Below are 15,331 nucleotides of genomic sequence, written 5' to 3'. Positions count from 1 at the left end.
CTATACATCTAATAGATGGCTTTTCTCAGATTTTTCTTGTGTATGGACAATAAACAGGCCAACCCGAAAGCCTCCCCATTTTATTCTAAACAAACAGCTCGTGTTAGGACTCAGTTGTTATATGTAAATTATCACTAATACTTTGAAAGAAGAAAGAGAGTTGGAACTTAAGAAGGAAAAACAAAATGAGTAGAAAGGCAGTGCAGGTCCTTTGTATAATACAGCTTTGTGAAATGTAAAAGGACTGCTTTCTTTGTTCTATCAAAGAAAGAAAGGAGCTTAGATGTTTTGAGATGTTGATGGAACCAGATCAGCATATCCAGCAAATTAACTCCCATGCCTTAGTATGGGATCTCAATAAATCGAGCTAATGCTATGTGTTGTGGAAAGTGTTAGAAATTCAATGTGGTTCACATTATTCCTTCCTTTAGTTGTACCAAGTTAAGTAAAACAATTCATGTTACCCAAAGCTCCTTTATCTCAACCTTCTAGATTTACTTTTTTCACAGGAGTAATCTAAGCACAGAAGATAGCAGTTTGCATAGATATCGAAAATGTTTGGTTTTGATCTTTCATTAGAAGTCAAGATCTTGAAGCTTAGAATCAGGAAAACTCCTTAATATGTGTTGTATTAATAAACATTAAATCCTGTTTCTTAGTATTCAATCAGAAGTGAGCTTTATGGAATATGAGAAAGGATACAGAGATGACAATCATAAAGCAGGATGCTTGTGCAAACATTAAAATAACATGACTCATCGAATTTCGAATGCGAGAATGAGAAAAATGTAGAACACAAGATCAAATTTAGAGAATTTTCTAACCTTGTAAACCTACTTAACTCCTGTATAGCAAAATTGACTTTGTCCCAATGCCAGTATTTCTTCCTATAGCTATTCATACATCCTTCTGTTGCTTTCTTTTCTTTTTAGTTAAGATTTTATTTATTTATTCGACAGAGATCACAAGTAGGCAGAGAGGCAGGCAGAGAGAGAGAATGAGAGAGAGAGAGAGGAGGAAGCAGGCTCCCTGCCAAGCAGAGAGCCTGATGTCAGGCTCCATTCCAGGACCCTGGGATCATGACCTGAGCCTAAGGCAGAGGCTTAACCCACTGAGCCACCCAGGTGCCCATCTATTGCTCTTTTTAATAATGAATTAAAGACAAAGCAAAACAAAACATCATCTACTTATATAGGTCTTTGATAAAGACAAAAATTAAGAAATAGAAAACTGACAGAATCTGTTCTATTTATATTAAGTTGTTTGTTTTTCCTTTGTATGTGTTGACCTTGGCTCAAGGCTTTTTTCCTGAATCACTAAATGAAGGGGTAGAGAATTGAATTTAAATTGGAAAGCATTAGCAAGCAGGTGACTTCTGAGGCAGGAGCTAATATGAGGGAAAAATAGGTAAGAAGCACGATTTGCTGATCACAAAATATCTCTACAAACACACTGTTGTAGAAATACATGTAAGCTCTTCATTAATACTGAATAAACTAGTTAATATCAGTTGGCTGAAGAGATAGGAGTCAATAAACATTTTTAATTGAAATTTACAAGAGAAAATTGTGTTAGACCACAAAAAGATATATTGCATTGGAAAGTTTCAATGTCTATAGAATGTTAATACCTACCTGTGCTAGGATAAAGATTTAAAGTATAGGATATAGAAATAAAGGTGGTATAAGCTACCTTGATATTTTATGATAAGAGAATCCCATTGAAGAACTAAACAATTTCACAATAAGCAGATTGCTTTGCTATTATATTCTACTTCAAAATAAAGACTGCCTTGTTTTAGGGTAGTGACTAGATCTTCATCTTTATCTCCTAAACTTATTGACACATATTGGCTCTCAATAAATGATTGATGGGTGAAGGAAAGTGTTAATGAGTCCCAGAACTGATAAATAAGCTACCAATTATTTTTGTGGAATTACCATCTACTGACCACAGTCTTTCACAACTGCTAACTTAGACTATGTCAAAACCATACTATTTAATTCAAAATAATACTGTACTAACAAAAAGCTTACTAAACCAAATCAAACTTAAGCCCAAAGAAAATTATGGAAACAATTAAGGTTATGTTTACATGAAATAGCACAAGACATAGCTTAAGGTCTAACACCTTCCAATTTCTTTTGAGGCCTTTGAGAATTCTGTTTTGGAAGGAGTTATATAATCAGAATATAGTTTTTCTAACATATGGAGATTCAATAACGTATGCAACAAGAGATAAAAATAAGTAGTAATCTTCAAATTATTGAAAAATGGGTAATTTCTAAGGACTTACACTTCGTAGTATTTAAAAATTAAGTTCAAAATGTCATTTCTGATTTTCATCTATTTAATATATTAATGAATACTGTCAAGTTAGCAGAGATATTAAAGATTTCCTGGCATTTTGCTAGAAAATTGATTTTAAGAGTTTCTCTTTGACCTCCTTTAAAAAGATTTAGCAGATGAAAGAGCAATCAAGTACTAGTTGGATTTATAGATAAAATTTTTCTTTAAAAGCCATGAAAAGACCATTGGACATGAACTCAATACAGGTGATCTTAGGCCTGTCAACATTTCTATTGCAGACTTCGTTTAAGAGGGTTTATCATCTCCATCACCTTAGAAACTATGAAGCTGAAAGTTGGCATACAAATTAGCAGCATGGATGCAAATTTGTTTACCCAAAACATTTGAATCAGTTCAGCTGTTTTGATTTAGACATAAGCCAAAAAACCTTAACTCAGAGTTTCTCCATATATGTGAACACTGAGTAAATATTTTGCCTTGACTACACAGCTCAGTCAGTTAGAACATGGAGCCAATAAATCCAAGGTAACATGTTTCATATTCAGGAGATTTCCTTGTATTTTTTCTGCTGTTCTCCTAACTTTGATCCATTATCTTACAAATGCAGTTTTTAGTAACACAGAGCTTCACAGTAGAACATCCAGATAGATTACCATAAATTCATTACCTTATTTGGGGGAAATTCAAATTATACCCCCAATAACAGTTTTATGAGACTGACGCGCTACCAACTGCGCTAAGGAGGCACCTCGCCAATAACAGTTTTAAAAGTCATTCCTGTATATGAAAAAAATAGTTTATACATTGAAAACAAAATCATTTCTAAAAATTACAAATTGCCTGAAGTTAAAATATGTTAACATTATGTTATTATGATTTAGTAGACTAACAACAAATTAGAATCATATTCTCTTTTCTATAGTAACACACTCAAAATTCAGCTTAAAATTATATTTTTAAATTATTGACTCAGTTGGTAAACCTCAGGTACCCATTATGTGGTGTTGAAAGAAAAAATGAAATTAACATTATTTTCAGATTTCTTTCAAGTCAAACAATCCTCATAGAGTGAAGAAACAAACAAAAAATAAGTTATGTCCTTGTAGAAAACTAAAATAGATATTTGAGAAATTACAATAATATTAAATAATAAAACAGAGCTGATAGATTTATTAGGTAGCTATCAATGAGAAACAAGCAGTTAATGGAAATGTGAACAAGCTTAAGAAAAGGCATTGACTTATCAATTTACTTCCCATTCCCATCACCAAAATCAAGAAAACAAAATGTTAATTTGTAATTTAAAATTTCAATAAAGTCAATTATAACAGACTCAATTTTGAAGTGGAGAATTTGGTTAATAGTCAATTGACAACATTAAATAAAATTCTGGAAGGCATAACTGTAAGAAATAGATTAGAAGACGGATTTTAGGTGTACCTTTATCCCTAGCTTTTTTAAAGATTTTATTTATTTATTTGACAGATAGAGATCATAAGTAGGCAGAGAGGCAGGCAGAGAGAGAGGAGAGAGGAGGAAGCAGGCTGATGCAGGGCTCCATCCCGGGACTCTGGGATCATGACCTGAGCTGAAGGCAGAGGCTTTAATCCACTGAGCCACCCAGGCGCCCCTATCCCTAGCTTTTGTCAACTTTGGAGAAATCTACATCTAGCTGTTGTAAGATACAAAATTATTTAAAATAAGGATGTCCCATTAAAAAAGTATCCAACATAATAAGTATATGCTTATTATAATAATATATATAATAATTATTATTATTGTAATTATAATTATAATTATATAATAAGTATATGAATAATCCATATGAAGGCATTTTTAGGATACCTGAACTTTAAAACTAAAAATGTAGGTTAAAATGACATCTCTAAAATTATACTCACAGATGAAATTTTAATAATGCAAGTAAGAAAAATGTTAGTTTATACTGGGAGAGTAAAAAATTCAGAAAGGACAAAGTGCTTTGTTACATATGAAAATAAATTTTATCACCTTCACAAGAAAAAGTAACACTATTTTTTTGATACTTAAGGATAGTCTAGTATATATGTAAGTGCACTCTTTTCTTGCGTATATTTAAATACCTGGATTTGATTTTTAGGTCACTCGTTAAATTGAATGTTGTTTCTAATTTACTGATATTACATTTCTGTATCTGTGTCTCCTTACATGATTACTTCAGGAAGAACTATTTTGGGTCTGGCCATAATTTGGGGTTGGGCATAGTGGTCTCTCCTCTCAAAGAGGTTTATTCCCATAAACCAATCAGGACTAAATAAAGAAGCTCATAAAGGTTCCCAATAAAGAGAAACATGGACTAGACAGGGAATTTGAAGACTGTTTTGCACACTTTAAATCTTGGCAAGAAACTTCATTTCTCTGTCTTATCTCTTCTGTACATCACTATACATGTACTTTTAGTTAGGATGCAGTTATGGAATGAAGTAGATGGTGTGGATGAAGCTTGTATATGATGTTTTTAAAACACACTCCTTTGTTCTGACAAATAAATCTAATTTGCATTCCCTATTTAGATATGAGACTAGTTATAAGAACTTTCCTATCATTCAAAATCTATAGAACTAAATGGACAATTAAGATGAAATATGGAAAAAAATTTATTTGCCAAGGTTTATTATAAAACTGGTAAACCATTTTATATCCAAATATTATTGTATTTGTGAAGTTCATAATTTCATCTGCATTTATAAATTTTACATTTTACTCAAGAGAATTGGGTTAGGATCTAAGGTTATAAATTTTGGTTCCATTTTTTTAATACTTAATGCCCTGAAAAGTTTTAAATCTTATAGTGACATACATATGCATTATTGTACATTTACTTCACTTATTATTGCTTATAAAACTAAAAATATCTTTCACATCTATCATACAGGATCATAGGAATAATGTCAGGCAACTTGAGCAAAAAAAGTTGAAGATTATAAAACAGAATTTATGTATTCCTATAACCATGACATACCATATATATATATATAGATAGATGATAGATAGATAGATAGATAGATAGATACACACACACACACAATGAATAATACTTTTAGTCTTTCTTTTAAAATAAATTCTCAAGGTCTCAGTTTCTTCTCTTAAAACTGAAGAATCTTGATTAGGAACTTAGGCCCTTACAGTTTTAACTTTTAATAAGTCTGTGAGCTTCTGAATCTATTATCATTTCAGATTTTACTAACTTGCTAACCTTATGATCATGGAAAGTCATTGTACTTCTCTGGCCTCAGGAAATGTGGACCATTTGTGAGTGGAGATAACTGTATGTAGGAGATAACACCCATCTCACAGGTTGCTTGCTAGAAATCAAAGCAGAAAAATGAGGGAGAGAACCACTGTAAAAGATGTAACTCTACACTTTTTAGAAAGGGCTTAGCAGAGACGTCTACATTAAAAAAAAAAAAAAAAAAAACACATAACAAAGAATTCTACCCCAATACTCTTTCCCCAAATTTTATAGGACATAATAATGTCCTATATCATGTTTCTATAGGAAACACTTCTGAACATTCTAGAGTCAACCTGATGGACTTATTAATGGAAAACTACAAGGTAGAAGGTAGCCTAGATTTTCCAATGTTTCTAGAGATTTAATAAATCCATTTCTGTAGAGTCTGTTTCCATTTATAAAATCCCTTTCAAAGTGGTATCCAACTATATTTTTAAACGTCATAGTTTTAAAAATTTTCCTCATCATTTAAAACTATGTAAGCATAAATGTTCCTTTTAGAATATGCTAATGTACAACAAAGCAAGGAAGAAGAACTTTATGATTTTGAACATTACAAACTCTGTTCTTGAGAATCACTCATCACTTTTTATACATATCAATCACTTACTGGACATTTAAACCCATCAAATGTAGTAATATTCATTGTTTTAGAAATTTTATTTCTATGTCTTAAAGAGAATTTTAAAATATTTCAGATACCACTAAAATTGCAGATAGTCTCTAACATTATCAATTGTTCTTACATCAGTAATATTTATAGAATGTGCTATACTTTCTATGGTAGAGTTTTGGTTTTTTTTTGTTTTTTTTTTTTTTAAAGATTTTATTTATTTATTTGTCAGAGAGAGAGCGAGAGCGAGCACAGGCAGACAGAGTGGAAGGCAGAGTCAGAGGGAGAGGGAGAAGCAGGCTCCCTGCGGGGCAAGGAGCCCGATGCGGGACTCGATCCCAGGACGCTGGGATCATGACCTGAGCCAAAGGCAGCTGCTTAACCAACTGAGCCACCCAGGTGTCCCTCTATGGTAGAGTTTTGAATGACACCATTGCCTTATATAGATCATGTGAGAGAAATGTGCAGTTGTAAATGCAAATGAAAGGGGCTATTAATTCTATGTTAATATGGCTAAACAGAAGAAAAACACAAAGAAAATAAATTCAGGACAGATTTTCTAGATTAAAAAGCTTTGAAATAAGAAATTGTGTCCAGATTGTAAGAAGAAATAAATAAGAATTTGATTTTAAATACTATTCCTTAAAGTTCTTTGAGACATAAAAAAATTCAATACACTGATTTTATTTTTATCGACTTGTAAGACCTGTATAGACCTTATTGAAGACAAGACTATTTGATGTTACATATTAAATCAGCCTCAGAAAATATTTTCATTCCATAATTGTTTCTGTCTTCTACAAAACAAGTGGTTAACAATTTTTTAAAAATTACCCTGAAGCATGTAATTGCTAATGTTCTTACATAGTACTAATTGATATATGGTACTTAAAATATTAACTTTTATGATAATAGCTAGTGAGAAGATGCTACATTTTTTATTTACTGCTATGGACAAGTTAGGACTACAAGTTAGGGAGGAAGTATGTGGGCATTTACACTGGCTTTGCACATGGAAATGTATTTGAATAATACTGATAATAGCTACCAGGCACTGTATATGGTAAGTGCATAATCTCCCTCTCCCTATAGGTCTACTGATATTCTACTATCTCTCTCTCTTTCTCTCTCTCTCTTTTTTTTAAATAGAGACTAAAACTGGAGTTTAGGAAAGTTGGGCTGCTGGTACAAATATAACTGCTAGCAAAATCATTTGACTTCAGGTCTCAGTAGCTCCAGAACTCTTGCTCTTTGCTATAGTGGTTCTCAAACTTTAGACCACATCAAGAAAACCTGGATGACATGTTAAAAACACTAATGTCTATGCCCAACTGCCAAGGCATCTATCTCAAGTAAGCCCAGGTTTGGCACCTGGGAGTTCATATTCTTAACAAATTCCCAGAGAATGTTGATGCTCTTTGTTCAGGAACAGTTTGAAAATCACTGCAGAGCAAGAATAGCCAATAGAATAATATTGTGATATCTAAGACAACATGATTACCACTGATATTCTTACTATCCAGTTACAAGGTGTGTGATGTGTATGAAGATTGTAAATGCAGACTTTTTAGAGGAGATTTCAGATGGGGTTGTGGCCAAGAGGCCATGACTATATAGAAAATATGAATCCTTAGGAACTTTTACCCAGCACCAAAGCAGTAGCGTAACAAAGGGCCTGATGGCATGAAATGCATTTGATGGCTACAGGATTGGAGGCTTGAGATACGGAAGGATCAATACCATATATTGATGGCCATCAATCCTGAAACTTTGACTACTGGAAGGTATTTGACAAACTGATTTTTCTGTGACATTTGTAAACATGTATTCCTGATGAGAATGAGAGCCTTATAAGGGGCCTAAGTCTAAGAAAATCTTGTAGACATGGAGATTGATCTCTTTGGAAAATACCATGAATCACCCACCTGCTCACTTTAAGAGAGAAAAGATGAATTTGTTAACAATAACATCTGTTCTAACATTCTTAACAGACCTCATCCAAAAGCCAAATCAGAATTGCCACTGTATCCCTCATCTACACACCACTTTGCCCTATGAATAAAGGGAATGGACAAAAGAGGTAAAAAGGGAAGCTGTGTTTTAATGCAACTATCTATCTACTTATAGATAGATAGATAGATAGATAGATAAAATAGCCTTAAGTTTTATTTATAGCTCACACTTTTTTTTTTGTATCTCACACATTTTTTTCTAATCTCTTTAATTTGCAAACATTTTACTACTAATCTTTCAACCATTGGACTTTGAAGTACAGAAAGGCATATTTTCCCAAGTAGTCATGTTGCTTAAAGTAATTGCTTCCTTAGTAGATACATTGTTTGGCGCTTCATAGTAGTTTCCCAAACTGGACAAAACACTGCAGCTCTTTCCGGAGACCCTGATGTTAAAGAGAAAAAAGATGATCTTTTGGTACACAAGGAGGAGGATATTTGGAGACAAGTGAAGCTGAGTTTAGTCCCTTTCAGTTATTTGTATTTGAGATGTTAGACAAGTGTTTTAGCGTTAGAGGGTTCCCACATCCGTACAAAGACATTATTAACTGTTCTACCTCTCCTGCCTATTTTTCAGAGCTCACTTGTGATAGTTTTACTATATATAGAATCATGTATAGATGCCATTTGCTATTGCTTTATTTCAGAATTTCCTTAGATACCAAATTGTGTTAAAAAAAAAAAGACATAAATACCCCAAATCTATTCAGTCATTCCTCAAAGTAAGGCTAATTAATATCATGAAGAGTAATAACAACTACTGCAACTAAGTCTATGCTCCCACAGTAATTTTATGCCTTTTCTCCTTGAAGGATCTCAAAGGAACTGGCATCAGGTTTTCAAGGGGTTGAACCCTTCTCCTTAATTATTTCTGCTCACACATTCTTTCTATGCAGGCTTGATGCAGCCTTCCCAGCCTCCCCCCCGCCCCCCCCCCAATCCCCCAACCCCAGAAGATTCGAGAAAACGCGGTGCTGCAAAATGACATTTCAGAACAATTTCAACAAGGTAACTGTCCAGGGGAAGTTCAGCCTAGAATTCTGGGAGCTGTTCGAGCCTTTTCGGGCGGTAAATTGGGTTGGCTTAGCAACTCCGTGGTGCAAAGTCTCCCCGAAGGCGACGTGCTCAGGGAGAAGGGAACTCGCCTAATGCCCGAGTAGATCTTTCTTTCTACGGTCGTCCTGCTTCATTACTATTCTGCAATGTGCTGCAATCCCTGTGCGCGCCCGGCTTTCGACCCTGAGCAGGCCACTCCAGCGGCGCTGGGAGGACCACACGGTGACTGGGATGACCCCACGCTGTTTCATTTCTTCTGCCCTTTTCCCTCGGCTCCAACTAAGCCCTCGTGGCGCTTGAACCCTGGGACTGCCTCCTGCTTCTCATTTTCCCCAGCGAGGGAGCTAGGGAGGGAATGGAGGGGTCGTATAGGGACAGCAGTCCCAGTTCCTTGTTCCCCAGTGAGGTTTTCGAGCTTCCTGAATGCCCACCACCGGAGAGGTGGTTTGAGTGAGGGCAGCGCTGCGGTCAGCTTGGGGGACCGGTTTTCCCGGCGCCCCCACAGGATAGCGCGGCAGCAGTGTCCACGGCACCACCGACCATCTAGAGTCCGGGGGGGCATAAACGTGCTGGTTCCCTGCCACGCGTTTCAGCCCCGGACACCCCCAGGGACACACACGTGCACTCCCGAGGCTTCCCGAAGGCCCCTCGGTGTCAGGCCATGTGGATCTCCTCCTCCCAGCAATACACACACGTGGCAAGGCCAAGTCAGGGCTCCGTTTTCAGCCTCGGGTGTTTCTTTGACATTTCATGGAGTCTGGCCTTCTAGAGGAAATTAAAAAGTATTCGCAAGGGGAAAAGACGGAGGAGACCTGTCCTACTTGCAGCGGGACCCCTGCCTCGAACACAAAATGTCATCGCCCGGCAGGTGTCTCAAACGTGCCAGCTTCAAGGGAAGGGTTTTGACCGTGGCGAGGAAGGGGAAGCGGGTTTTGTTTTTGTGGTTTGTTGTTATTATTGTTTTGTGAAGACTTTAACTTACTGCATTCCCTTTGGAAAACCTCCCTCGAGAGAGGACAGGTATTTTCTGTCAGGTCAGACCGTCGCCTGAGGGCGAGGAGTGAGGGTGTCGGTCCCTGAAGACGCGACACGCGGGGGTCTGAGACCTCCCGGGGCGCGGCCACTCTGGTAACCGCAGAAGATGCTCCAGAGTTCGCTGCCAGCTCTCCTCCCGCAGGGTCACCCGCGACCCTTTTTAGCCGAGGGAGAGGGTGTGAAACCCACTCTTCCAGAAGAGCTCTGTGGCAGGAGTCACAGCTCCTTGGAATCCCAGAGCACGCAGAAACGTGGATCCTTCTCGAAGTCCGGGGTCCCGCGGGAGCCCCGGGAAGCACTCCCGGATGCAGGATGTGGAAGGCTGCACACAGGCTCTCCCACCTGTCGACCGAGGAGGGCAATGCGTTCTCGTCCCTGCACCTTTTGCATGGTACCTCCTGCGCGGGCTGTGCGATCTCCCGAGATGGAGCGTGGGAAAGTACCCCCGAGTGTCTGTTTACGTGGGCGGGACTTTTAAGCACGACTTGGAGATTCACAGTTTCTGTGTGAGTGAAACCTCCACAGACACGCTGCAGCTGCAGGCTGCGTTTCAGAAACCTCTGCCTGCTTGCCCGCCTGCGCAGGGGAGCGCGTGTTGGGGAGAGAGAGAGTGTGTGTGTGTCTGTGTGTCTGTGTGTGCGTGTGTTTGTGTGCGTGTGAGGTAGCTTAAAACAGGCTTGCTTGCGGCAGGTCCAAGCAGGTCCCCACCCCGATTTGAAGTCCTCTGTCCGCCACCTTTTGAGATGCTGACAGCGGAGATCAAATGGCCAGATAAGGTTGGCTGTCATTTCAGCAGTTCGGGCCTACTACTGAAGGCCACTTTGTCTTCTACTCTGTGGCGTTTCCTCCCACGGAGCCTCTTTGTCGTAGTTGCCGTAGGCAGCGGGGAGATGGTGAAGGCATGGAAAGTCTGGGCAGAAGGTGGAATTCTTGTGGCCTGAGCTGTTTACGGGGTAAACGGCGCCCCGCAGACTTCGCCAACGCTCCTGCGAACCCAGATTAGGACGTGCAAGGCTCTTAAAAGGGCTCCGCACTCTGAGCTTTGCTTTGGGCTAGAGAGTCCAGAAGAAACAGTGTGGAAAACAAAAGCGGGTATAGACATTAGGAGAAACACCAGGTAAGCCTTTTCAGCGATCAGGGCTTTAGGAAAGCCTTGAGACGGAGAAAGTAAAATAAGAAGAGGGAAAAGGAGAATAAGCAACTGTTAAGGCTGGCACCACCCACCGGTAGGGAACAGGTCTAAAGCACGTAGCCCAGGTAAGTTTGCGTCTCAGAATTTGAGGACAGCGTTCCAGGTTGTAAAATATAGGAGAAACCTTCGGAGTGGCCGTAAGTGACAAAGAACAACCTTATTACCATTAAAATGTTTTTTTAAGATCCGTAAAAAATTGATTTTGAACGGGACCAAAGCAGAGTGTGACACACTCTTTCTTCTCAGTGTCCCTCAGACTGGAATATACTCAGTGGAGACCAGTGGTCTCAGTCCAAAGTCCAGGAGCTGTGCGTGGAGGAGAGGAGTCCCGTTCCTGGTGCCGTTTAAACCAAATTAACGCGCCCTTCTTTTCCGCGGCGGGTCTTATTCAGAAAATACGGTAGGTGCGGGCAGCGGGGCTGTAATTGCAGGCAACGCGGTTCTGTGTTTGTCAGGCTGGCGTGCTCTCCCGGATTTGGAGACTCCCTCCCCCCATCTGCCCCTCGAATGTGTTTTGGCTCAACAGGTATCACATGAAAACTCGCACTTAACCCCGGTCAGCCTCTAGCAGGAGCCCCCCCCCCCCAACATTTTTCCTGCCAGGAGCCGTCGCTGGCTCCCGGCGCCTCCCCCACGCCAAGCGCCCGTCTAGCAGTCAGCCCCAGGGCCATCCATTAACCACCGACTCCCAGTGGCAGGCGGACTAAGCAGAAATGTGAGGCTCCTCGCAAGGCGAGCCGGCGGCGAAAACGAACCCATTGTAAGCAACCCGAGACGCTTTTTGTGCACCAGGCAGTGTAGTTACGCTGCTTAGGACAGGCGTTTTGCCTTAGAACTGAGCTGGGTCAGGGAGAATCAAGCTTTAAGGAGCAGGTTGGAATTACAAGACAGTTGCTGCCACAGACACCAGAGGCGACTTCTTGGCATTTAGGGATGTAAATTAAAATTCGAGACATGTCATCCATCGTTGCTCCTCATAGAATGAGAGGTAACCCCTCCAGCTCCCTCCACCCAAAACATGAATTATCATTTCCACTGAATGCAAATGGACTGCCTTCTGTGGGGGGACAGCCAGCTGCAAGCTGGACAATAAACTGTTTCATAGAGACGCGGCCCGATTGCGGTTCAGAGAGGCACTCCTTTACAAAGGAAGAAGCGTCCAGTTTGTGTTGACAGCCTTGGCGCGCCTGGGCCAAACACCCCCCACCACCCACCCTCTACCCCCACCCCCGACACACAGACACCCGGGATTTGAAACTAGCTTCACTGAAAGCGACATCCATCGCATCCATTCGAGCTGCCATGAGTATGGGGAGGTGATTTTTCAAAAATGATGGCATGAGTCATAAACACCTCCTGAGTATTCTTTGCAGCAATTAATGGGCGGCAGGGTGCAGGAGAAGTTGTGGAACAGACCTGGACATCTATTTTTCTCCCCGAGGACAGCTTTTCTTCCAATGATTCTGACTGTCCCTAGCTTTCTTGCTTAGGAATACATTTTCCATCCCACCCACCCCCTCCCCTTGTCTGTGCATGTGACACTCACTCTACCTGTCTGAACGCTAAGACTTGCTGGGGATTTTCTTTTTGGTCGTCAGCTAATGACTTTCCTCCTACCTTCATTCATCCCCAAAGGTGGATCCTTACACTTCCTGGCGTCTCAGACCCTTGTAAAGCCTCATTTTAAACCAAACCTCTACCAGGGAAGCTCCCCTACAGTTTATCAGTGCACAAGAGCCCACGTAGTAATAATTCACATATGCATTCAGACGTTCCTGTTAGTGAGGGGATGCTTGGAAGACCCCTGAGTCCTAAAGCATTTAACATTAGCACATTCCTTGCATGTCAGTAACTTTCCTCCCTGAAAGGGTTAAAAAGCATTTACACGAGTGTCTTTAATATAAATATTCTAGCCAAAGCATCAGACCCCACTGGTTTGACTAGAAATCAAGGTAATCCTCACCACCACCAAGTAAAGTCTTGCAGAGGAATTCTGCCTGGATAGCCACTAGTTAGAGGCTATACGAACCAACTCACGTATTCGTTTGAGCATACTGCAAGAATATTTATTGAGCACAAGCTCAATCACCGCATTGAACGCCAAATCTGGCAAGCAAAATGCATTTCCTATCTGGGGGTGGGGGGCGAAAGAGCGGTGAATCAACTCCTTCTTCAGGATTATCATTATTTTATCGGTGCAAATTGCAAAGTAAGCTACCAGCCTTTTCCCGGCGACAAGTCAGCTCACCTCCATGCAAGCAGAGGGGACCCCCGAAAACAGACCTACCTTTCACACAAGACACCGTCAATAAAAAGACGAGATTCCAAAACGTAAATCCACTTTTAATCCCCATTTTCTTCATCAGGATGAAGTCTAGGCGGCCACATTTAGCGCATCGTCTCGTGCCAGGCTCCCGGGATTTGGATTCCTTTGCTCGGCTTTCCCCTTTGCGGATCCCTTTCATATTATTCGCGAGCTTCTAATTCCTGCTCCCCAGCCCGGCGCAGTGGAGTTGTTGCTGTTGTTGGTGCGCGGTCACAGCTCGGAGTGAATGGTGTTTCTGGGATACCACAGCAACCTTGACGAGGACTCAACCATCTCTCCAACGGGGGCACAAAGTCTCTGCTACTCTGGATTCTGTCTTTTCCTGTGCCTTCCCCCCCCCCTCCACCCAAATCTACCTCAATTCTAGCTCGTTATAGCAACCACCAGAAACCACTCGTGAGCTACTTGAAGCCCAGCTCCGCTCCCTGACAAAGTCCCCACAATATTTGAAATTTAGGGGCTTGGTTTATGTCCCCCCCCCCACACACACACCCCCATAGATCAATTCTGCCTGTAAAAGCAGCCAGAGAAATATTATGAGAGTGAGCTCTGCGATGCCGTTTGTGAATACAGAAACATGTTGGAGGAATATTTTAATCGGAGGATCTGTGTTGCTTTTGGGGAAACCATGCTGGTAATGAATCGGGCTCCATCGATGCCCACGTCCTTATAACGGGACATGTGTTACTACTGTAGTTGCAGTAGATTTCAGGCAGGCGTCTCGCGTTTATGATCCGGTGACTTAATCGAAAAAGATCACAGAGAAGAATTTATTGGCACCCATGCACTTACATATGCAAATGCCTACGCGGAAACCGGTAATCAAGTTTCCAGGATTCGGTGAACCGATTTTTATCCGTGACCAGGGCGGGGGTGAGGTGAAGAGGGAGCCAGTCTCCCCCCCCCCCCCCCGCCCCAAAATAGTTCGCCCTTTCATCCTCCCCAGCCGCTTTTCGGCTACTGTGTTCAACTATTTTATCTGTGGTAGTTATCTAGAACAGACTCATTTGTCTTAATTCTGAATCAGTCCCAGATATGTAAATGGAAGGTTTCTTTCAAAATGTAAAATGTGTGTATCTCTACATCTGGACCCGGCGGCTCCACACGCACCCCTCAAGGGTTAACACCTACAAGGGAAGAGTTCTTGCGCCATCTACTGGCCATCGCTCCGCCACTCGCTTCTTTTTCCCATCTATAAAGGATCCTATTTCCTTCATCCCGCGGCGTAGGGGAGCTGTGTCCCGAGACAAACGCGTTTTGCTCCTGTGTGTCGATTTCTTAATCTTTTTTTTTTTTTTTTTTTTGGCTGGTCCTCGCCCAGATTTAACAAAACGCAGGTTCCTTAGACGCGGCACCGGACTGATAATCTGACTTTTCTGAAACCTGCTCCGGTCGCAGGAGCGGGGTTTGGCGGGGTCGGGGGGAGCGGGTGGTGCTGCAGCACTGGTTCTGGAATAGATAATTGCAACGGTCCCGGGCTCCATTTGCTTGCTGAAGGCTATCGGGGGATTAG

The 15,331-nt window shown here is 40.8% G+C and overlaps 1 protein-coding gene across 5 annotated transcripts in view; it reads right to left on the bottom strand.

Moving 5' to 3' along the window:
* Nucleotides 1-14,260, bottom strand: part of CSMD3 (CUB and Sushi multiple domains 3) — a 1,245,805-nt gene extending 1,231,545 nt beyond the window's left edge. For 3 of the 5 annotated variants that reach the window (XM_082720054.1, XM_082720055.1, XM_082720056.1), the window contains exon 1: nucleotides 13,780-14,259. In XM_082720054.1, the coding sequence (XP_082576180.1) occupies nucleotides 13,780-13,957 (178 nt within the window). In that variant the 5' untranslated portion in view covers nucleotides 13,958-14,259. Of the gene's footprint in view, nucleotides 1-13,779 lie in introns of all 5 variants that reach the window. The other 2 variants (XM_082720053.1, XM_082720057.1) reach the window with 2 other exon arrangements.
* Nucleotides 14,261-15,331: the final 1,071 nt, after the last annotated feature.

This window comes from Mustela nivalis (assembly GCF_964662115.1).
Source record: "Mustela nivalis genome assembly, chromosome: 2".
NCBI lineage: Eukaryota > Metazoa > Chordata > Mammalia > Carnivora > Mustelidae > Mustela > Mustela nivalis.
This window is presented reverse-complemented; position numbering and strand designations above follow the sequence as displayed.